The sequence below is a fragment of the Podarcis raffonei genome, chromosome 9, assembly GCF_027172205.1.
Source record: "Podarcis raffonei isolate rPodRaf1 chromosome 9, rPodRaf1.pri, whole genome shotgun sequence".
In the NCBI taxonomy this organism is placed as follows: Eukaryota; Metazoa; Chordata; class Lepidosauria; order Squamata; family Lacertidae; genus Podarcis; species Podarcis raffonei.
Window position 1 is genome coordinate 79,667,831 of NC_070610.1, and position 24,220 is coordinate 79,692,050.

Genomic DNA, 24,220 nt, shown 5'->3' on the forward strand with positions numbered 1-24,220 from the left:
AGTGAAGTGAGAGCTGGACCATAAAGAAGGCTGATTGCCGAAGAATGGATGCTTTTGAATTCTGGTGCTGGAGGAGACTCTGGAGAGTCCCATGGACTGCAAGAAGATCAAACCTCTCCATTCTGAAGGAAATCAGCCCTGAGTGCTCACTGGAAGGACAGATCCTGAAGCTGAGACTCCAAGACTTGGGCCACCTCATGAGAAGAGAAGACTCTCTGGAAAAGACCCTGATGTTGGGAAAGATGGAGGGCACAAGGAGAAGGGCACAACAGAGGACGAGATGGTGGGACAGTGTTCTCGAAGCTACCAGCATGAGTTTGACCAAACTGGGAGGCAGTGGAAGACAGGAGTGCCTGGCGTGCTCTGGTCCAGGGGGTCATGAAAAGGCAGACACGACTAAACAACTAAACAACAACAGGGCCTTTTCAGTACTGGCCCCGACTTGGTGGAACGCTCTGTCACAAGAGACCAGGGCCCTGCGGGTCTTGACATCTTTCCGCAGGGCCTGCAAGACAGAGCTGTTCCGCCTGGCCTTTGGTTTGGACTCAGTCTGACCCTTCTGTTTCCCTCCCCTTATGGTTTTGATCTATGGGCTACTTATAAAATGAGGCTGCATTTTAAATTGCATTTAAATTGGGGGGTTTTCCCTATTATGTTTTTACTGTAATTTTACTGGTGTTAGTTACTTTTACTGAGCCTGGCTCTGGCCAGGGAGGGTGGGATACAAATTTATTATTAATATTAATATTAATTTAATATTAATATTAATACCTGGAGAAGGTACCTTCTTCCATGGCAGCCTCACCTGCACGGGGTCTTGGCCACAAAACCTGAACATTCTGTACATGCCCAGAGGTGTGGGTTACAAAACCCACAGCTGAGCACAACCGCTGAGACAGAAAACTGTCCAAGTAACTTCACAGGAACTACGAGAACCACCCGCCCGCCCTGAAGTCGGAGGATGTGGAGGGGGCTCCCAGTTCAACCTGCCCCCATGACGTCCTCACCTACTGAGATTTGGGGAATGAGTGTTGCTGGTGCAGAGGGGGCGAGAGTGGGGAGGAGGCTCTCTCTGTTCCAGAGGCAAAGCAGAAAAATATTTAGATGTACCTGAAGCCATTTCCGGTCTGTCCTGCCTTGCGCAGGAGTCCTGAATAGGAAACTGGAGGGGGCTGAAATTGAAGGGCTCTCCCTTCCTGCCACTGGCAGAGGGGCACACCCTGTTCCCAGCCCTCCTTCCCAGCCACTCTCCGAAGCAGCCCAGAGGCCTGGAGGCCATCGCTGCATCGCAGCATTTCAGAGACAGGGGCCCATTCAGGGGAGGGGGGCAAGCTGGGGGTGGGAGGCACCCAGAGGCAATTTACCCCACTGTCACCCACAGCTGTTTCCAAAGTTCCAGCACCTTAGCACAGCTAAGCAGGGTTTTCAAGAGATGGGAGCCTGGGGCGAGGAGGAGAGCAGAAAGCAGACCTGAGCAGGGCTGTCCTTAAAAACGAAATTAAACCCAAAGGGCACTCAAAGGCACCCTCCTGTTATGGCAAGGCCATCTCTCCATCACGACCCACCAACCCAGCCAGATGGGGGGGTATTATTAAATGGACTCCTGACCATTAGGTCCAGTCGTGACCGACTCTGGGGTTGCAGCGCTCATCTCGCTTTACTGGCCGAGGGAGCCGGCGTACAGCTTCCGGGTCATGTGGCCAGCATGAATAAGCCGCTTCTGGCGAACCAGAGCAGCGCACGGAAACGCCGTTTACCTTCCCACCGGAGCGGTACCTATTCATCTACTTGCACTTTGACATGCTTTCGAACTGCTAGGTTGGCAGGAGCAGGGACCGAGCAACGGGAGCTCACCCCGTCGTGGGGATGCGAACTGCCGACCTTCCTATCGGCAAGCCCTAGGCTCTGTGGTTTAACCCACAGCGCCACCCGCGTCCCGGGGTATTATTACTATTATTATTATTATTATTAAAGACACAGTCTCATAAGAATGTAAGAAGTATGTGGTCGCTCAGGCCCAGAGAACCCATCTAGCCCAGTGTTCTGTTCTCACAGAGGCCAACCAGATGCCAGTGGGAAACAGCAGAATTCGAACACAAGTTCAACTCCCCTCTGGTTTCCAGCAACTGCGATTCAGAGGCATCACTGCCTCCAAATGTGAAGGCAAAGCATAGTCATTGCAGCTGGCCAGCCACAGATAGCCCTCTCCATCAATTTGTCCAATCCTCTCTCTTTTTTGACAGCCTCCTGAGAGAGGGAGTTCCGCTGTTTAACTATACACCACACCAAGAAAAGCATGGTCGTCTTTGAAAGACTGGCATTTTTGAATCACTCTCTCATGAGCTACTGGGATGCTTCAAGGAAGAGGCAGTGTCGCATAGTGGTTACAATGTTGTGCTAGGGCCTGGGAGGCCAGAGCTCCAATCCCCTCTCCCTTGGCCACAAAGCTCACGGGATGACCTTGGGCCAATTGCCGACTCTCCGTCCTACCTTACAGGGATGTTGTGGGGATTAAATAAGGACTAGGACCTGGGAGACCAGGGTTCAAATCCTGCCTCTGCCACAAGGTTCAGTGAGTGACGTTGGGCCAGTTGCAGCCTCTGGGGCTTAAATGGAAACGGGGGAAACCATGAACAAACCCTTAGCTCCTTGGAAGAAAAGGTGAGATATAAATGCAATCAATAAACCTCACTGGCCCTGACGAACCCCCCCCCCAAAAAAATGCCTGTGAACCCCTTGAAACCCGCTTCTGCCAACCTGGTGCCCTTCAGCCGCTTAGTGTGAAACGGGCAGAGCGCATCCCGTCGGAGAAGCCTGCGCGTCTATAAGTCACGGGTTTGAGGGTGCCCTTCTAGTTGGGGGGAGCCGTCGAGCGGCGCGGTGGTCCCGCCTGGGGCATCGCCCTTTTAAGGCTGGAGCCGCCGCCGCGCCGCCGCGCCTTCCAGGTTACTACAGTTCAACTTCCCCACGTGCCGCCTGGAAGGGGCGGCCGGAGCCGCGGAGATTCCCGGCCTCGCCGACGAAGGGAGGCAGCCAGGGGCGGAGCCGCCGCCGCCGCCCGCCGTTCAGCAGGAGGACACCCGAAAGCCACTAAGCCCGCGGACGGCTCCCCCGACGGCAGCCCAGACAGCCTCGCCGCGGGGGTCGGCGGGCCGGGGGCGCCTGCGCCTCGACGGGGCCTCGACGGAGCCCCCGGGCAAGAGAACAACGAAGCCCAGCACCCCACCCTTGCAGAGCCCCGGTGGCAAAAGCCCCCCCGACGGCCAGCAAGAGGTTTCTGGGCTCAGGCAGCCCTGCCTGGGAACGCCCGCCCGGATGCCCGTCTCAGAAACACGGTCCGCTTCCCCGCGAGCCAGCCTTTCCTGGGGAAAGCGCTCTGCACGTGCTCAGGGGCCCCCGCGCACGTCATCCCTGCTGAGAACACCCGCTTCAAACTAGCTTTTCCGACAGGGCGCGCGGATCAGGGGATTTTGTCATAGAGCGTGGGGAGGGTCCGCGAGGGTCTCCGAGAAGCGCGACTGAAGCCACCCGACGGGCAGGCGACCTCGCAACCCTTTAGTGCAGATGAAGCTTGTCGCAGACCTGCGCCTATTGCTTGCTCGCGAGTAAAGCCTCCCAAAATGGCTTAAGGGAAGGTGGCCGCGCGCAAAGCGACTCGACGGCGACCGAAGGAGGGGAGGAAATGGTTCTCCGTGCGCGTGGGGGGAGGGGGCGCCACGTGTGAATGCGCTGCCCGACACCCCCCCCTCGCCCACTTCCGTGTCAAGTCAGCGGAGCCGACCGACGTCAGGGTGCGGGGCGTTTGTCCGCAACGCGTGGCTAAGCGGCGGCGGTGGAGTCGCATCGCCCCTTTAAATTCCTCAAAGGCCGCCGCGTCTAATGTTGAGACACCGGCGGGGGGGGGCGTTGGAAGAGAAAGAGGAAGCCCACGTGGGGCGGGCGAAGGGGAGGGGGCAGAAGCCGCAGCCCGCAAAGCTTTGGGAAGGGGGGGCGTTAGAAGATGACGTCGGGTGGAAGAGACCCCCCCCCCACTCCCCGAAATGCCCACGCAAAAGGGACCCCACCACCGACAGAGCTCGCTGCCACAGTTACTATTGGGTGGGGGGCAACCGTCACCCCCCACATCAACAGCTAAGCCTCACCACGCGAGGTCCAAATGCCCCTCTTCTCCTCGGATGCAGACACCCCCTGAACTCAGCCTTCCCCAAGGGGGGGCCTTGAACAACAACTCCCACCAGCCCTCAGGTGCCCAAGGAGGATCCACCTCTAGCCGCACGGAGAGGCGGGCGCACTCTGCACATGCACAGACGCTCCAAAGTGGTGGGGCTCACCCCATCCAACGACGGAACCCTGACTAGGTCAGGTGAAGGGGATGCGATCCCTGCATCTCAGGGGGTTGCGCTAAATGACCCCCTGGGGTCCCTTCCAACTCCGCCAATTCTGTGCATTGCTGCGCCCTTTGCCTTGCAGATGCCACACACCCCGAAGCTTTGTGTTAAGACAACACTCGCTGCTTCTTCCAAAATCCAGACTGGGGCGACCTCTTCGTTCAGCCAACCCAAATGTCCTCCGAACTCTTCTCAGGCCAGATGGGAAACGGGGCTACGGGGGGCTGCGAAATGAATTTTGGGCACTTCCTCCGTGCCAGCCCCGCGTTTTGCCGCCTCCTTCGCTGGCTCTGCTTCCCATCCAGCCTGGCAGGCGGAGAGTTCAGGACAACTCCAAACCTCACATGCGGTGTTACGATATTTTTGGTCAGCCTAACAAAAGATGCATTTTGGAATTTTTTTTGTAATTGGCCAACGCAGCTAACTTAACTTACTGGTTGCCTTGGAAAAGGCTCCCTTTACAACTCTTATCAGGTAAGGCTGGGGGGGGCGGGGGGTGTTCAGTTTTGCAGCAGAGCTAAGTTTTGAACTTGCTCCAGAAATAAGCCCATCCTTATTTTATCGTGGTCACGGGGCACCTTAGATCGGAAGTGATCTCTCTGGCTGCACCCCAACATTCTAGCTGGAATCTCCCTCCGCTAAGGCAGGGGTTCTCAAAATAAATGTTCTCTGGGCCACACTTTCAGAATAAAAATTTGCCCGTGCCACACCGATTTTTTTATTATTATTATTGATAAGAAATACATTGGGAGGGGAGGAGAAAAACAACAACCAGCAGTGCTTGATTTTGAAAACTCTGCAAATAAAAATACTTTATTTTGATACTATACTGCACAATGCTACACTGGAATGTTTCAATGTTTCTTTGGTTGCCCTTGAATCTTCCTGCCACACTTGGCATCCTTTTCTGCCACACCCTTTGAGAGCCACTGCACTAAGGGATAATGATGATGATGATGATGATGATGATGATGATGATGATAATAATAATAATAATAAGTGCTCTTTTTTAAGGGGATATTCAAGGGCACACAGCACCAGCACCTCTTTTCGTTGTTGTTAAAAAGTGCTGCACTTAACTGTAACAACTTCAAAAAAGCACTGATAACAAAAATAATTTTATTATTTGTACTCCACCCATCTGGCTGGGTTACCCCAGCCCCTCTGGGCGGCTTCCAACATCTATAAAAACGAAGCACAACATTGCACATTAAAAGCTTCCCTATGCGGGGCTGCTTTCAGGTGTCTTCTAAAGGTTGTATAGTTCCTTATCTCCTTGACGGGAGGGCGTTCCACAGGGTGGGTGCCACCACCGAGAAGGCCCTACGCCTAGATGATTTAGTTGCGATTCCTGCATTGCAGGGAGTTGGATGAACCTGGGTGATCCCTTCCAGCTCTACAATCCCCTCTCACATACACATTCTCCTTCAAGACAGGCTGCCGCCGCCACCCTTACCTTCCTCTTGTGCCGGTGGATGTCCCCGATGGAGTTGGCGACGGTGTTGGGCCCCAGCAACATCCGCGTGCTGCGGGGCCACTCGGTGCTGACCAGGCTGTGCTCGCCCATCAGGATCTTGCGGACGTTCTCGGCGCCCGTCACCCGGACCAGGGGGCGGCCCAGCAAGTGGGTCTTGAAGACGTTCCCATATTTCTCCCTCCGTGACGACTGGAAGTAGGAGCCCTGAAAGAGGCAACCGGGAAAACCCTCCTAAGTTGGGAGAAACCCGCTTCCAGTTCTGAGGTCCCTCTCGACACCAGAGACAGCCAATTTATCACCGCCATCCCCAGATATTTGAAAAGCACTCTGCCTCCCCGCTCATCTCAGCTCTGTGAGCACCCTGTGAGCCTGCCTAAGCCGCAGCTCCCCGAAGCCCAGACTCACAATATGTGGGATTATAAAGCATCTTTGAACATATGCAGAGTGCCTTTTCTTTGTTGCATTACAACACAGAGAGAATTGGGGAGAAAGGCTCTGGTGCAGAGTGTGGCTTTCTGGCTGGCTCAGATCATGTCCTTTGCCTTCCTTTGGGAGTTTAAGCATGGGGTGGGGGCCTTCAACCCACAGCACCCTCCTTCAACCACCTTCCCTGAGTGGGTCCGTAATTTCAAGGAGCATTTACGTGCAGGGTATAATAAAAATTGGGGAGAACCTCTTCCGTTCACAGAGGTTAATACCCGAGCCTTCTTCCTGAGCAGGGGGCTAAGAAGCAGGAATATAAGAATATTACAGCATTAAGAATTCTGGGCCGCCTTGTTTTCCTTTTCCCTCCCCAGCCCTTTTTTCTTTAGTGTCATGTCTTTGAAAATGGCTAAACTTTGGGGGAAAGGAAAAAGAAGCTGCTGTATACCTAGTCCATCTAGCTCACTATTACCTACACTGACTGGCAACAGCTCTCTGGGATTTCAGACAAGGGTCTCTCTCCACCCTAGAGCCTGGGGATGCTGAGGAGTGACCCTGAACCTCACCTTAGCTGCACCTGCAAAGTCACTTGCATCTGCTGTGTTTGCATCTCTACCCCACACCAGTGGGTGGGGGTGGGGGGTCTTTTAAAAACTGGCTGGCAATGTAAATGCTAAGGGTTGACATTAGAGGGGAACAGAGAATGTGAGGCTGTGAAAAGGGACCCTCCATTCACAGATTTCCAAACCGGAACATTTCTAAATAAATGACAGGTGGAGCATTGGAAATATTATCAGTGGACGATGCTTGAGAAATGGGGGGAAATGGTGGCCCTGGTCTAGGGAAGAAAGTGCAAACTGCAGCCCTGCTGAAATGTATCCTGCAGAGCCCAGATTGCAGAGCAGGGGAGGGGGGCAGGGGTTGGGGCCACAGCCCCTGGTGAGGCTCCCCTCCTCCCCTGTAGCTCTGTGAACTTGGGCAGAGGAGATCCAAGTTCAGCTCTTCCTCAGCTCACCTGCCCTCTTCCTTGGTCAAACCCACAAACATCTTCTAGATCCAGCAGAGCTCCTGCAGATGGAATCCTGAACAGATGGCTTCAGGAAGTAAGCCAAGTTATGTGTCGCAAATGAACACGTACACCCCTTCCAAAGATGTGGGGGCACCAGCAGATGGGATGGGGGAGGGAGGATACTGCAATGTTGTCTCTCATCCACCAGTTCTCTAGAAGCATAGGGTGGTAGAGTTGGAAGGGACCCCGAGGGTCATCCAGTCCAACCCCCTGCAATGCAGGAATCTCAGCTCAAGCATCCAGTACAGGTGGCCACTCAACCTCTGCTTGAAAGTCTCCAAGGAAGGAGAGTCCTCAGAATCTCCTTTCTTGTAACTTGAGCATGAGGAAAGTCTCACAGGGAAGGGGCAACTGACAGACCACCATTCCTCATCCCTTCTATGGACACATTCTATGGACACATCTCAACATTATCCGGATGGTTATGAGGAACACAAATGATGCAACGGCTTGATAATTAGTGCTAATGAGCTGTGTTTAATTCTGGGGCTCTCGCCTGACCAGGAAGACCTGTCCCAACCAAAGCTATGAGGGATGGTCATTGCAATTGCTCGTGAGCTCTCTGCACATGCTCAGGTGTACATTCCGACCTCGTAAGCCCTGAAAAGAAGACTTGGGGTTCACCATGAACCTCGACAAAGGCCCTTCAATCACGAGGCAGTTACATGAGAGGTGGTGCACCCAGTGGACCTTCGCAGCACCCTTAGCAAACTAGAGTTCCCAGGATTCTTTAGGAGGAATCATGTGCTTCAAAGTGTGCACTGCAGGTGATTTTATGTGGGTAAGATGCAAGGTGCAGATGTCACACACAGCTTGGGAGGGTTCTCACTGTTGTGGCTACTCCAGGGTCTGGCTAATGGCCAGTGGAAACCGGGGATCCTGCCCTCTCCTTTGCCTCGCCCTCTTAGGGTTGGAAGGGGAAGGAGCCAGCGCATGGGAGTTTTCGCTTCCCCAAATATTGGTGGGTTCCTTTCATTCAGGCAGCTGGTAGAATGAACGCACAGAGCGCGTCTGAGCTGACTTAACTCCCCCAGCTTTTACGCACACCCCTACCCCAAATTAACAAGGATAAGAGAGCCGGCTCACCCCACTCCACAACCGCCCTTCTCCCCTTTGCTTTCAGCCCCATAAAGCTTCTTCAGTCATGTGCGTTTTTCGGGGCGGGGGTGGGGTGTGGACCGACTGCCTTAACGCACTGCAATTATCCTCGACTAAGTCGTTGGACAGAGTTTGGGGCTTTTAATAACTTTCCCACATGCCGGTCCGGTCCTTAGCAGGGGAGGGGGCGTGACAGCAAGGAAAGGCGACCTGGGCACCCCTCCCCTGCCTTCTCCCCACCCCTCACACATCCTACACGCACCTCTGCTACCTCCCCCACCTCCAATACCAGCTTCAGGTTTTTTAGGGGGTTTACGTGCCCTATAAAATTTCGGAGAAACTGTGCAAAGGCATCTGCCCCTTTAAATCCAGCTCTGCGGCTCTCCCTCTAAGCGAAGAGGGTGGCGGAGCCTTTGGGGGGCAGGTGGGGGGGCGGCGGGGGGGGCGCCCGTGTGTGCGTGTGTGTTTTTAAACAAAAGCACAGTTGTGAAGTTCAGATGTTCAGGTGACCCTGTTTCTTGATCTGCGTAAATATAATTAAAGTACTTTTTGTGGCATTAATAAAGGGTTATTTGTACAACATTTCCATCACTGTACAAAGGCCGCCTTTATGTGGCGAGAGTTTTCGAGCCGGAGTCCAATTTATACAAATTTTTTTGTATTTTTAGCCCTGGACTCTGTTTGGATGGAGCCTTGTGGAAAAGGGAGAACCCTTTCTCGGTCCCCCTGTAAAAATCTGATAAATTTCTTTTAAAAATAAAGCCCTATTGAGTGAGGGCAGTTAACCCTTGCGCTGCTGGCAGGGAGCTCCCCTCTCTACCCCCCTCCGTCCATGGAGGTCTCTCCTGCTAAGTCTGCGATGCTGTTGCTTCTGAGTTTAGAGACGAGGACCCAGAATAGGATTTTCCTCCAGCTGCGGAAGGAGGACCCATCGCGGCGGGAGGTGTTCCAGAGCTGCACCCTCCGCGGGAAAAGGCAACCTGCTTGCCCCCCTCCCCCCCCCACCAACAAGACATGAGCCATGGCCATGTCGCAGCATCTCTGACCAGAGATCCTTTCCTAAGGTGCTGCGGTGGGGGAGCTGTCCCTCCCCAAAGTTTAAGGGTTCTAGAACAGGTAATAAAGTTTGTGCATTTCGGAGAGGTGCGAGACAAGGAGCTGATGGGTGTCCTATTGAAAGGGGGGTTGTCTTTTGCTCGCTCTACCTTGCATCTCCCTCTCGTTACAGAACTCGGGAATCTCCACGCGCGCGCGCGCCCCCCCCCCCCCAGTGATCGCGTTCCTCGAGAGGTTGTTCAGCATTTAAGAAGGTTAATCCCGGGTTAATCTCCCGATTATCTCGACCCGGGGGCTTCCCCGCTGCTTTGCTCAGCGGCTCTCGGGATTCCAGGCAGAGGGAGCTGCCGGAGTCCGAGCAAGGCGCTGCTACTGACAGCACCACTAGCCCGCCCCCTCCCTGCGGTCCTCCCCGGAGCCGGTCCTTACCTGGCGGCTCGAGGGGGTCGCCAGACAGACCCCGCGCCTTAAAGGAGCAATGCAGCCCGCCACGCCGGCGCCTGCCTTCGGACCTGAGCGGGTCTTCATACACTCTTTGGGCTGGGGGGGAGAAGTTTTTGAAGAAACGGGGAGGAGACCGAAGAGAGCCCAGCGCCCGAGCACCATGCTCGGCTGGAGGAAGGTCACCAGTTCGAGCCCCGGCTGCCAGGGAGGGCGCCTGACTGTTAAGCGGATCCGGCCCCTTCCGAGGCTGCAGAACCACGCGGCGCGGCTGGAGGGGGGGGGGAGACCGTTCGCTTTGCAAACCCCTCAAGGATTGGCTGGGACCTGGGGAAGCTCGCCTGTCGCGCGCAGGACTTGCTCTCGAGGAAAGGGGCCAGAGATCGGCGCGCGCGGGATTTGCACGTCGCAAGCAGCAACTATGCAAGCCACACGTTTTGTACGACGGCGGGGAGCCTCCAGCAGCCACACGGTGCGTCCTAGCTGCCCAGGACCCCCGGAGCTGGCCGGCCGGGGCGCCCGTCTGCGCCGCTCTCCCGCCCCCCGACGCCGGCGGGCTTACCTGCAGGAGCCAGTGGAAGGTCTCTCCGACGAGCGGGAAGCCCATGGAGCCCTTGGGGATGGGCAGCTTGCAGCTCTTGTCGCGCGTGGCGGCCCAGCGGAGCTGCCACAGCTGCTGCGAGACGGCCAGGAGGAGCGTGACCGAGACGAGGCAGGCGACGACGGTGGCCAGCGCCGAGAGCAGGTCGAAGCCCTGGAAAAGCATCTTGCCCGGTGGCGCTGCTTCCTCTGAGGAGAGTGGGGGGGGGGCGCCTACCGGGAGTTAGCCGCCGAGCCGCGCACCGGGCCGGCGGGGGAAGGAGAGAGAGAGAAAGAAAGAGAGAGTCGTCGGAGCGGCGCGCCGGGGAACGAATGCGCCCCGGCTCTGGGCAATTTGTGGCTTTTAGAGAGATTGGGGAGGGGAGGGAGGGGAGGGAGAGATATAAAAGCAGCTCCTCCCCACTTATAAAAGAATGCGAAAAGGGGGGGAGTATCAAAGGCGAGGAGGGGGCAAAAAGAACCTCAAAGAAACTCCGGTCCCCAAAAGCGACTCTTCCCAATTCTCCTGCTGCTGCTGCTGCTGCAAACTCTGGCGGGCTTGCGCCAAAAAAACTTCACAGAAACTCTCAAATAACGAGGAAAGGGGTTTCTGTTTGTTTTGCACCAAAAAACGGGGGGGGGGATATAAATAACGACTGCAGGGTGGTTGTTGTTTGTTGTTTGTTTGTTTGTTTGACTCAAACGGGGGTGGCGAGGAGAAGCAGAGAAGCAGGAGGAAGAGGAGGGCGGGGAAAAAACCGGCCCGGAGGAACTGAGCGAAAAGCAGACGCGCCTCCAAAGCCCAAGCGAAGGCGCAGCGAGCTCTCCGGAGCGGGACGGCTGTGTTGCGCCCGGCGGCGGCTGGCTGCGGGTGTCGCTCCGTCCAACTTGAGCGGCTCTCTTGAGCGCCTCTGCCGGGGGCCGGGCTGGGCTAGGCTGGGCCGGGCTCGGGGGGGGGGGAGGAGGAGGAGGAGGAGAACGGGCGGACGGGGGGAGGGCAACGGCGTCGGCGCTACTGCTGCTGCTGCTGCCACTTTCCAGCGCTGCGCCTCTGTCGGGAGGAGGAGCCGCTTCGCGCCGCGCCAGTTTGCGGGGAACAGCCCCGGCGGGTGTTTATATAGAGGCGGCGCGGGCCGGTACTCTGCCGGCGGGCGGGGGGAGCCCCTCCTCCCTCCCCTTCGAGGCGGGGGCGACTGCGACGACGGGAGGGGGGCAGGAGGCCGGGCGCTGGAGCGTGCCAGCTCTGGCCGCGGGCCCGCCGGGAGAGACGCGCCGAAGAGCCTTGCTGGACGCCCTCCGCCGCCAGCCGTCGGCGCTCCGTCCCTGCGGAGAGAAGAGAACACCGAGAGTCCGTCAGCCACGGAGTGGGGCCGTCCCGTGGCCAGAAGACGGCGACGGAGCACATGGACCCCCTAACCTGCCGCCCATCCCGTCTGCTGCTGCTGCTGCCGTCGAGAGAGGAGAGCTGGCCGAGCGCCCGAGGGGAGACCGGAGCGTCCCTGGCGGGAACCACCAACGGACCACCGAGGGTGCGCCGGGCGGCCCCCATCCCTTGAGCGAAGGGAAAGGAAACGGTCTCTAGCGAAGCGCCGCCGACGGAAGGCGAAGGAAGAGGAACCGTTTCTCTCAGGGCCGCCGCCGGCCACAGGAGCTCCCTCGAGCCGTTGCTACATTTCGACCCTAGAAGCCAAAAGGACGCCCCAAACTTCCATCACGGAAGGGTCCGTACCCTCCACCGCTTCTGCTTTTATTTTCTGGGGTGCGGGGGAGAGGAAAGAGGGCAGTGGCGCGCGAGTCGCGGGGAGGCATTCACCTCTTAACAGTTCTTTGCTTCAACACAGGTCTCTGTCTCAGGAGATACGGGGAAAACCGACCATCCTCTCCCGCATCTCATGGGAAGATCCCCTGCGCAAGCACTGTTGCAGTGGGCAGGAGGGAGAGGGAGAAGAGGCATTGCAGGCACCTCCGGTTCATTGCAAGAGGGGGTTATTTCTTGGAGGGGTGCGTTGTGCAGGAGAAACTAACGCGCTTTGCAAAAACGCCGGACTCTGGGCACTTTCTGGATCCGCCTGGCTGGGAAGCACCTGGGAAGCCAGGTAAGGCTCAGGGGTAAGGAACACAGGTAGGACACGAGTCTTTCCAGCGTGGGGGGGGTGAGGGGGGCAGCGCTGTGCAGCAATCTGGTGGAACCTTAGAAAGTCGCACATTTTTGTGGCATAAGCTTTGGTGGAGTCCGTTCCACCCCCTTAGATTCATGGTTATACAGCAGAACAATTGGTGATACCATTGCAGCACAATCGGCTTAATTCTATAATATTAGGTAGTGTCGTGTAATAGATGGACCAAGTGTTTTACAGAACCAACTTTTAAAAAACAAACAAACAAAGGAGCACACCTGAAATGCACCTGAAACATGTTTGTTTTAATCTAAGCCTGCTGGTTCAATAGCTTAGGTAGCCAGCTGGAGAGGCAGGATCCGGACTGTGTGTTAGAGTCACCCAGATTTAGATCCTTAGCCTACAGTTAGGGGTTTCTTGGGTGCTTTTTACGGGGGAGGGGGCTGTCAACTTTTTATTGCATTTCACAATAACGTTTTCTTTTTGATGTTCTTTTAATATTACGTTTTCTGGCACACTGTGCCATCTTTGCTTTTAGGCACCCAGGAAATAAATCACCAAACATGATGATTGCCCCCACAAAACCGAACCTTGAATGCATAGCTGTGAGAGGCTCACTGGAGACCCTCCCCCCAGGGGGATTTGGCACCTGGCAGAGAGAAGTGAGGTGCCCCTAAAGTGCCTGAATCAACAAAGGTCTTCAGATGGGGTCCCATGTCCACACTGATCACGGAGGGACGGAGGCACCCAAGGATGGCTTGTATGAGTGAAAGTCCCTTCGAGAAACGGAATTGCCCTGCTACAAACACCCCTCGCATTTCAGCAGAGACAACCCACGCTGGCAATCGGTGGGTGATGGATCTTGAGCAAAAGTCACGGAAAGGGACTCTGCTGCATCGCGGCAGAGATGGACTTCTGGAGAGAAAGTCAGTGCACAAACATCTCAGGGGTCCAGCTCCCTGGTAAAAGGTCCTTCCTTGGGGGTTTGTTCAGGCATATCATGCTTAGCCCACCAAAAAGCCACTCCCAAGAACGCTGGTCTCTGTTTTTCCCTAGCAGCCAGAAGAAATAGCACAAGTCAGGGCAGGTAACAGAGGCCGGCCCATCGTGCTGCTGAGGCAGCTGCCTCTGTTTCCTAGATGCCAGCCGTTTGCCAGTTCCAGGGCCAACATTGCTCATTTGCTTGCTGCCGTTGTACCCCTCCGTGGGGCTCAAGGTGGCATTGGTGGTTCTCCCTCCCCTCATTTAATCCCCACAGTAACAGCAACCCTCAAGGTAGGTTAGGCTGAGAGGCAGGGACTGCCCCCACCCCCAGGTTACACCCAGTGAGCTTCATGGAGGATTTGAGCCCTAGTCTCTCCCAGGTCCTGGTCCGACACTCTAACCACTGCACCACACTGCCTAGCTTGAAGCTGCACACAGGGCCTGGGTGCAAACATAAAACAATCCATACGGATTTGGTTTTGCTTTTTGGCATGGGGCTCGCTGACCTTCTCCATCAGCAGGAATAAAGAATGGGGAGTGGTCAGAGCAGCCCCCAAGAGGCTCATGAGTCAAAAGAGCCTTTCCCTATTGGGGTCTCCCCAGTGGGGCTTTTTCAGGAAGGCCCCACCTGCTGTGGGGGGGGGGTTTCAAAGGGGGAGTGGGGTTCAGTTGCCTTCCTTCTCTTGCTACTGTTGTGGACTTCAAGAAGATGCGTCTTCCATGGCCCAGCCCAGTTGAGGTCTCCTGATGTTCTGATGGTCGGCTGTCTGTCTGGAGTCCACGGGCTCAGGATGAATTAAGAGCCCAAAGCAGAGGCTTTTCGGACACAGCCGAGGCCCACAGGAGAGACCTTTGCCCATGTGGCTTTGCAATGTAATGTTAGAAAGCACACCAGAGCCCAGGCACACAGACACAGAGCCCTGGCCTGCCTCTCCCCTTCTGCCTTAACAGCCCCATCATAGCTCAAGAGAGGCTCAAAGGTGACCTCACAGAATCACAGAGCTGTCGAGTTCCAAGGGGACCCAAGGGTCATCTAGTCCAACCCCTGCAATGCAGGAACTGGATTGGCTCACTTGTAAACGGACTCGGATTTGTGGCAGAAGCATCATGTACACAGTTTAAAACAAATGCAGCCAGTGCATTACCAAAACACACACTTGCAATCTGAAAGCAAGGGAGAAATCTCCTCTCTCCTGACCCAGAGACAGGCCCTGATTCAGAGACACAGCACTGCAGTCTTGTGTGTTTAACACCAACCAATTAGATGGTCGGTGAGGCCCACTTCGCATTTTCTCTAGCGCCCCCACCTTCTCAAGAAGAGGGCCATTTGGTCAGGCAGTGTCTGTGGCCTTCTGTGGGTGGTGCCCAAATCCAGCAATCTCCAGCCCAAGACAGGTTTGCCTGTGCATTTCCCAAGGCAGCAGTGGATCTTGCCCACTGCCCATGAGCAGATTTCCATAGCAGGTTCAGGTTCTCAGCTGGGGAGAGTAAGAGCCATGGATATGGGTGAGAAAGGAGACCCAGGAAGCCACAGTTCATGGGGGCTGATTTGGGATCACAGCAGTTTTGGAGATCTGCTTGACCACTGTGCCCCCAAGTGGGAGGGTGACTAAAGAGCCTAAGACTTGGCTGGGGGGGGGGTGATCTTGTCCCACCCTGCTCCAAGCTTTGCTTTCCCTTAAGTTTTGGGGCTCAGTCACAGGAAAGTCAAGAAATAGTTTCACACACAAGATGCCACAGAACTGTAGCCCCCAAGCACAACAGCGCTGGGAAGTTCCCCTTGGCCATCTGTCATAGATGCTTTAGCTGAGATTCCTGCATTACAGGGGTTGGACTAGATGACCCTGAGAGGCCCCATCCAACTCTGTGATTCCTGCACAAGCCCCACTGCAAAGAGTCCGAGCTGTGAAATCGGCAGACTTCTGCTTTTGAGCAACTCCCATTGATTTCAGGAGGCCTGTGCAGGAAATCATGTCAATTCATGAGACTGGTGGGGTCATATGGCTTTGCGGCCCCCACCCTGCTCCTTCAGTCGTCCTCACCGCCTTCTCAAAACAAAGGTAGCTTAAAAGGGTCGACTTGTATCCCCCAAATTCAACTGATGTGCCACAAAAGAGGAGATTGTATTGTCTCAACAGCATTTCGCCCCCAGCCCCAAAGCAGGGCTCTTCCGCAGCCTACGGGGTCTGTGCAGGGCAGGTGGAAATGGCCCGGCCCCAATCCAGCCCCCAAGTCCAGCTGCTTTGGCCCTTTGCGATTACAGATCTCCCAGTCCACTCTTTGCCCTGTAACCCCACCTGGTGGACAATTCGGGCTGCGCAACGTTTTGTCATAAGCTTTCCCCTAGAATGTTGTTTTGTTTGTTTCGTATTAAAAATGCCGCATTTACTTTCTTAAAAAAAATATTATTACTATTTTTACTCTACTGACCCAATCAATATCAGTCATCTGCCTACATTCCAGACTCTGGATTCTGCATGAAGGATTTTTATATCTTTGGTTTTTGTGCAAATGCACCTTCTGTTTTTGCTGATGGCCACAGGTGGGGGCCTTCCTTGCTGCTTCCCTCATCCCAGTTAACTGTGGCCCTGAGACTGGCTGGGACTGCCACTCAGTGTGTCTGAGAATGCCAGCCCCACCCCCCTTTGGCAAAGGGTCTTAAATCTGCAGGTGAACCTGGAGAAGGACGGGGATGGAACATTCGTTTTGCAAAACAACTCCTTGGGATCTCATTGGCCAGTTTGGCCCCTCTTTGGGGAAAAGTCAGTGAAACAGATATGGCACTTGGTAAATAAGAGCCTAAGGACAGCCTGCAGGATGAGGCCAGTCTACTCCAGTATCCTCTTCTCATTGTGACAAACCAGATGCCTCTGAGATCCAAGCACCAGAACCCGCTCCCTTCCTGTCGTTTCCACTAACTGGGATTCAGAAACATTCTGGCTTCCAAATGTGGAGACGTAGCAGAGCTGTCTGGCTAGGAGCCACCGATGGCCCTCTCCTCCTCCATGAATTTGCCCGGCCCTCTTTTAAATCCGTTCTACCGAAGGAATTGACCTGTCCTGAACCCACGCGAATGCAGAAAGCAATGAAGCCCAAGGGCTTTAGTCATTCTAGTCTCTGACACCCCTATGATAATGTTTTGTTTGTTGTCTGCAAATTGACATTGGGGGGTGGAGAGAGAGAGAGAGAGTTACCTTGATGACTGGATCCGGCTGTTCACAGCCCAGTCATTGGGCAAGTCTCTGCATTTGAACCCAGCGAGGCTGATGCCAAGGTGAGGTCATAGCCTTTGTGAACTTGGGACCCTGTGAACTTTGGGTCACCAGAGATTTTCACCAGAGCTTCCTTCTCTCCAGCGCCTCGGCTCATTTCCGAAGCTGAGCGATGCATCACTAGCTCATTGAGTCCTGCCCTGCCCTGGGTTCTCCAGTGTGTACATAAGCCTGCATGGCACTTAATCTCGCTCTCCCGACAACACCCAACTGGCCTGCCTACAGTCTGCCCTTCTCGACAAGGCTTTCATCCAACCACCTCTTCTCAACAAGTCGTCTGGCCTTCGGGGAGAGCAGTGGCAGAGCATTAAATCCCAATGGGAAGGCATCCTTCATGACCCTGACCAAAGCCATGTCCCTTCCAAGAAGTATTTTTCAGGCCATGCCGATACTACGGCTGCAATGCCAAGCCAGCTATTCCCTCCTTCTTGCTGCCTTCCAGTCTGCAGGAACATGAGAAGAGCCCCCCTGTACCAGGCCCAGGCAGGGACGCGGGTGGCGCTGTGGGTTAAACCACAGAGCCTAGGACTTGCTGATAAGAAGGTCGGCGGTTCCAATCCCCGCAACGGGATGAGCTCCCGTTGCTCAGTCCCAGCTCCTGCCAACCTAGCAGTTTGAAAGCACGACAAAGTGCAAGTAGATAAATAGGTACCGCTCCAGCGGGAAGGTAAACCGTGGACCTGGGAGAAGGGGATTTTGGTTTCCCAAATGTGGAGGGTGAATTGAAGGCACAGGGCAAAGTTGAGAAAAAAGGCTAATGGGAAAAGGAGGAGGGCAAGTTCAAGGCAGCTCTGAAAAAGATGGGGGAAGGCAGCTGCAGGGGCTGGACTGGATAACACATTGGGGTCCCTTCCAACTCTGCAATTATATGATTCTAAGAGGTTCCAGCGACTGGCCTCACAGCAGGCAAGAGAGGCTATATTTCTTAATACAGGGGCAGAATGGCTCGGAAAGACTGGGGAGTTCGACTCTATCATCATCATCATCATCATCATCATCATCATCATCATCAGTCTAAAGTCCAGGTTAAGGTAAAAAGGTAAAGGACCCCTGGATGGTTAAGTCCAGTCGAAGGCAACTGTGGGGTGCAGCACTCATCTCGCTTTTCAGGGCAAGGGAGCCGGCGTTTGTCCGCAGACAGTTTTCTGGGTCATGTGGCCAGCAGGACTAAACCACTTCTGCCACAACAGAACACTGTGATGGAAACCAGAGCGCACAGAAACACCGTTTACCTTCCCGCCACAGCCATACCTATTTATCTACTTGCACTGGTGTGCTTTCGAACTGCTAGGTTGGGAGGAACTGAGACAGAGCAATGGGAGCTCACCCCATCACAGGGAGTCGAACCGCCGACCTTCCGATCAGCAAGCCCAACAGTTTAAATCACAAAAATCACAATGCCAATCTACAGCTAATCTAAATGTTAGCATTGTTAATGCACTATTTAAATTAATGGAAGCAAGGATACAGGACGGTTAGGCTGGCCTTTTAACGGACAGCTTTTTGTTTTATCATTTACGTATTAACCATATTTACCGCACAGGCTCCCACTCAGTGCCTTCAATCTGCAGGTGTGACATAATACCCATTCTGAGACCTCCGGGAATAGGGCGGTATATAAATTCAATAAATAGTAATAATAGTAATAATACCCATTCTGCCTTCATAAGAACTCAATCTTTTAGTGTGCAGCACCGACACTTTGGGACTTGCTCTGGGAGAGACTCTACTTAGATGAACCTCTCCTGCGTTCTGCCTGGGGGGCTCCTGACTCCTCACCTGCTCTGCCTGAGCCTGCAGGTGAGACCTGCCCCAGCACCTAGCCTGAACTCTAGGGGTGCTCAGTACCCGCACGCAGAACAGGGACCTCCCATCTCTTGTGACTGCAGCCCTACATTCTTCTGTTGTTTTGAATAAAGAGAATATATCTTAATACGAAAAGGAGCCTTCTGGACTGGACCAGGTCAACGTCCCATCTGGTCCAGAATCCCATTCTCACAGTGGTCAGCCAGATGCCCATGGAACCCTGCAAAGAGGATTCGAGCACAAGAGCCGCTTCCTGCAACCATGGTTTCCAGCAGCTGGCATTTGGGAACCTTGCTGTCTCTGAATGTGGAAGGATAACACAGTCCTACTGTCTGGTAGCCATCAATGGCTCCCAACTCCCTCCCTGGATTTGTCCCACCCTCTTTTAAAGCCATCTAAGTTGGTGGCCTCCTGTGGCAGGGAGTTCCACAGATAAACTCTGTGCTGCGTAAAGAAGTGCCGTCCTGAATCTTCCAACATTTTGCTTTTAGAGCAGAAGCAGTACTTCAATGTTTATGAGTGACAGAGAAATTATGACACCCCCCCTTAAAGGTAAAGGAAAAGGGACCCCTGACCATTAGGTCCAGTCATGGCCGACTCTGGGGTTGCGGCGCTCATCTCACTTTACTGGCCAAGGGAGCCAGCATACAGCTTCCGGGTCATGTGGCCAGCATGACTAAGCCGCTTCTGGCGAACCAGAGCAGCGCACAGAAACGCCGTTTACCTTTCCGCCAGAGCGATACCTATTTATCTATTTGCACTTCGATGTGCTTTCGAACTGCTAGGTTGGCAGGAGCAGGGACCAAGCAATGGGAGCTCACCCCATCAGGGGATTCGAACCACCGACCTTCTGATCGGCAAGTCCTAGGCTCTGCGGTTTAACCCACAGCTCCACCCGTATCCCTGCTCGACCACCCCGTTAAAAATCCCTAAATTTATGTCAATGCCCAGGTTTTTACTACCCTGCTCTCTCCCTTGATTTCCCTTCTCAGCTGCCATGGTGTAGACACAGTTCTCCCGCCCCCCCCCCTCATGCTGCCCCCTCCCTCAGTTTCTTCAAGTGGCCAAGAATGGGTGATCCAGCTGGAAATGGTGCTGTGAATGTGATGTTCCTGCACTGCTATCTCGCCAGATAGGGGCTGTGGTGGATCAAGCCCAGTGAGGGCAAGTGAAGGCAACTAAGGGCGATGGCTTCTGAATGCCCTTGCTTGGCCCTCCCTCTGAAAGCAGAAACACCTGCAGCCCAAGTGAAACGCGGGGAGCTCTCTGCATTCAGGTGCCAAAAGAGGGGCAAACTCCCCCTGGGGGAAAACACGCTCCCTGCTTAGAAGCGTGGAGTTGCAGACTGGGAAGGGACATCCAAGTGTCATCTAGTCCAACCCCAGCAATACGGGAATGACAGCTAAAATTAGCCCTGACTCAAGCCTGTATGAACCAATGTCAGCTGTGCACTCCATTATCCACACTTGGAACATTTCATTGAAACAGATGTGAGCTACACAAGAGACAAACTGGCAAATTTTAGCCCGGCCTTGGCTGGGGAGGGCGGGGTATAAATAAAAATTATTATTATTAAATTAAGCAAACAGGTTAGTGCATGGGTAGGCAGACTAAGGCCCGGGGGCCGGATCCAGCCCAATCGCCTTCTAAATCCGGCCCACAGATGGTCTGGGAATCAGCGTGTTTTTACATGAGTAGAATGTGTGATTTTATTTAAAATGCGTCTCTGGGTTATTTGTGGGGCATAGGAATTTGTTCATTTTCCCCAAAAAAATATAGTGTGCCCCCCACAAGGTCTGAGGGACAGTGGACCCTGCTGAAAAAGTTTGCTGACCCCAGGGTTAGTGCAAAAGCGGGCAGATTTTGCCAAAGCAAAACCCCCTTGCTCCAGGAGCTCCCATTCATTTCAATGGATGAATGTCTCCCATTCATTTGCGGGGGGGAGTATTAATAGAATACCAGCCTCATGGACTGTGTCCAAACCAGGGCGGCATAGCGGTTAGAGTGTCAGTTTAGGACTTGGGAGACCAGGATTCGATTCCCTGCGCAGTCATGAAGTTTGCTGGGTGACCTGGGGGGGGGGGCAGGCACTGCCTAACCTACCTCACAGGGGATTAAAGGGGGAGGGGGAGAACCATGCACACCCCCTTGAGCTCCTTGGCGGAAAAGCTGGGAAATATAAATGCAATAAACAAACAAACCAAAACTCTGCTATCATCAGAAAATATGCTCCTGGCTTACCTCATTTGAAGATACAGATAGGTAGCCGTGTTGGTCTGCCATAGTCAAAACAAAAAAAAATTTTTTCCTTCCAGTAGCAGCTTAAAGACCAACTGAGTTAGTTCTTGGTATGAGCTTTCGTGTGCATGCACACTTCTTCAGATACACTGTATCTGAAGAAGTGTGCATGCACACGAAATCTCATTTGAAGATTTAAACTTGTTTTCATATTCACCACAGTTCCTAGCAACAGATCCCCATCTCTGTCCAGAGACATTCAGCAGAGAAGGGCAATCGGTTTATGATTTATTCACCTTGCCAAAGAACCCCAGTGACCAAGATGGGGCGTCTTGCAGGAGAACATCTCAGGAATCCCAGGGAAGGTCCATTTTGTCCAAACATGCCTAAGAACCTCAGAAGAGACCCACAGCTGGATCCGGCCCACGGCCCATCTGGGACAGCTTCTCGTTCTCAAAGTGGCCGGCCAGATGTCCAGCATATGTCAGGCTGGCCCAACAGACGCCTCTTCTGGGAAGCCTCTGAGCACAACCTGATCACAAGAACATCGTCCCACTTGGCACTTCCAGCAGCTGTGGCTCAGAGGAACAGCTAGCATGCTCTCCAACATGTCTCCAATGAAAATAGGGACGTCCTATTCCATTATTATTATTATTATTATTATTATTATTATTACCCCACCCTTCTGACTGGGTGGCCCAGGCACTCTGGGCGGATTCCAGCATATATAAAATATGGCTCGTGGGTCGCATAACTCCATACCCTCCAATATTTATCCGATGAAAATAGGGACATCCTAAGGAAAAGCGGGACACTCCGGAATCAAATCAGAAACCAGGACAGCTTGTGTAAATTCAGGATAGTCCCTGAAAAACAGGGACACTTGGAGGGTCTGAACTAGCAATACTTCGCTTTTAGCAAAGTACTGAATATTGAGTATTGATATTGGAAAAATAGGGGGGGGGTATGACTGTGTTTTTCTTCCCTCAACTAATTTTGCCCCTGGAGAGCAGCTGGGAACTTGATGGGAACAAGCTGGGACGCTTCAGATGTCTTGGCCTTCCATCAACCCCAGCCAGCAAGGCCACGATCCCCTCAGCCCCAGGAGCATGCAGCCAGGCTGCCTGGCGCTGATGGGAGTTGTAGTCCAAAACATCTGGAAGGCACCAAGTCATGGGGTGATGGGGGAGGCTGATCTGGAAAGCTCTCTCCTGCGGAAGGTGCAGAGAAATGATGGCGATTCTGCCTGAGGCTACGTGCCTCTGAGCTTTACAGAAGGATGACAAGTAAGCAAGTGAAGTTAAATGCTTTGAGATCTTCTTTTTGGATCTTCACAGCTGTGGATTCATCGTCATTCTGGCAGGGCAGCTGGTCATATTAAGGTAGGTAAAGGTAAAGGACCCCTGGATGGTTAAGTCCAATGAAAGGCGACTATGAGGTGTGGTGCTCATCTCGCTTTCAGGCCAAGGGAGCCGGCATTTGTCCACGGACAGCTTTCCGGGTCATGAGGCCAGCAGGACTAAACCGCTTCTGGTGCACAGAGGACTGTGATGAGTGCCAGAGCGCACAGAAACGCTGTTTACCTTCCCACTACAGCGGTACCTATTTATCTGCTTGCACTGGCGTGCTTTTGAACTGCTAGGTAGGCAGGAGTTGGGACAGAGCAACGGGTGCTCACCCCGTCGTGGGTATTCGAACCGCCGACCTTCTGATTGGCAAGCCCAAGAGGCTCAGTGGTTTAGACCACAGCACCACCCGTGTCCCTAGATGGTCATATTAAGGTCCTGTACAGCAGAACAACTCAACAGTGGATTATGGATTGTCAGAGAATGTTGCATGCTAGTCACTTTGGAATGATCAATGCACAATATAAAAATATTGTTATAACAGGGAAATCTCTCCCCACCCCCCAAAAAATTAAATCTACTGCAATTGCAATCCAGCAAAGTGTTAGCCAGAATCCTCTAAAATAAATCTTCCTTTATAACTGCACCCGACACCAGCGGGCCACCTTTAGCCCGATCCAGAGATTAGAAGTGTCTGTTGCTGCTGCACACCTCAAGTGTTGTTTATGGAATGCAGTGGGTGCATTTAGGCTTGCTGTGTTCCTCATTCATCTGTGATGAGGTTGCTGAATATGATTCCCCTCCCATAATCTCATGGAGCAGATTAACACAAACACCAGCAGCAGCAGCAGCAGCACCCCAATTTATTACAGCAGAACCACCTGGTTCTGAAACGTATTGGCTGAGTTAAAGGCACCATCCATCTGTATCTAGTCACCATCAATTCATCAATGAGAATTACACAGGTCCTTTATAACTTATACTTAGAAAGGTGATGCGAGTTTTATTTTGTTGTTTTAACTTTCTGAAAGTCTTAAATTATTAGTAATTCTTCTTATCGATAATTTTATAGTTTTATCCTTTTTTGTAAACCACTTTGAGGTTTGTTTGGTTTTTAAAAACACAATCAAGTGGCTTTTATGGAACAGATACAATATGAAATGAGCCTCCGTGGAGCTGGGCATTCCGTGCGCTCGGCTTTAGCTATACTTTTCTTTTTAAGAAGGGTTTTCTCCTCCGTTCTGCAGTCTGACCTCCTAAAATGGCCCATCCAGGACAAATCCGAGCGCAGCAGTCTGGATCTAGTCATTGCACAAAAATGAGGGGTCTCCTCATGACTCCGTGTGCCAGAATGTGGCGTCTTCTGACCCGAGTCCAAATGCACATTCCACGGAAAGAGATGCAGTATAGCCAACCCTTACGGGGACAGAGGTGTGATAGGTTTCATACGGATAAAACAAAGGTTAGTAACCAACAGCGACTACTTGCGTGTTCTCATCAGAGGATGGAGTATAATTGGGTTTAAATGCTAGCAGTAGTTTCTGCAAATAAGGCATTACATATGCCAAGTTATAAATTATGTGCTATACCATCATAATTGCAACTGAATATCCAATAGGAATTTTAAAGGTTTTTTAAAACTAATTTTAAAGCCCAGGGGAGCTATTTAAAAAAGAAAACCAAACCTATTTTCAGTTGCCACTATTGCATTTTGAAAACTTTAGATTATAGGAGCCCGAAGGCTGCTATCATCAGAATGTTGGGATCCGACTGAAACATGTTGCTGGTGTTCTGGTGTCTTAAGACGGCAACTCTACCCCACTTCCTTGCAAATTTCTTAATGTAAAGAATAATAAAATGAATCCAAAGTCTCGGTCAAAAGAAAAAGGCTTTGGGGGGGGGCAGAGGGCGAGAGAAAGAAAAGAT

The 24,220-nt window shown here is 53.1% G+C and overlaps 1 protein-coding gene and 1 long non-coding RNA gene across 2 annotated transcripts in view; one reads left to right on the forward strand and one right to left on the reverse strand.

Annotated features, from left to right (window-relative positions):
- The window catches only part of LOC128420599 (cytochrome P450 26B1), a 29,769-nt gene extending 18,212 nt beyond the window's left edge, over positions 1-11,557 (reverse strand). The window contains exons 1-2 of the mRNA XM_053402263.1: positions 10,515-11,557; positions 5,845-6,069 (exon numbers count right to left, since the gene is read on the reverse strand). Of these exons, the coding sequence (XP_053258238.1) occupies positions 5,845-6,069; positions 10,515-10,718 (429 nt within the window). The 5' untranslated portion in view covers positions 10,719-11,557. The remainder of the gene's footprint in view (positions 1-5,844; positions 6,070-10,514) is intronic.
- Positions 1-24,220, forward strand: part of LOC128420616 (uncharacterized) — a 393,346-nt gene that overhangs the window by 44,982 nt on the left and 324,144 nt on the right. The window lies entirely within an intron of this gene.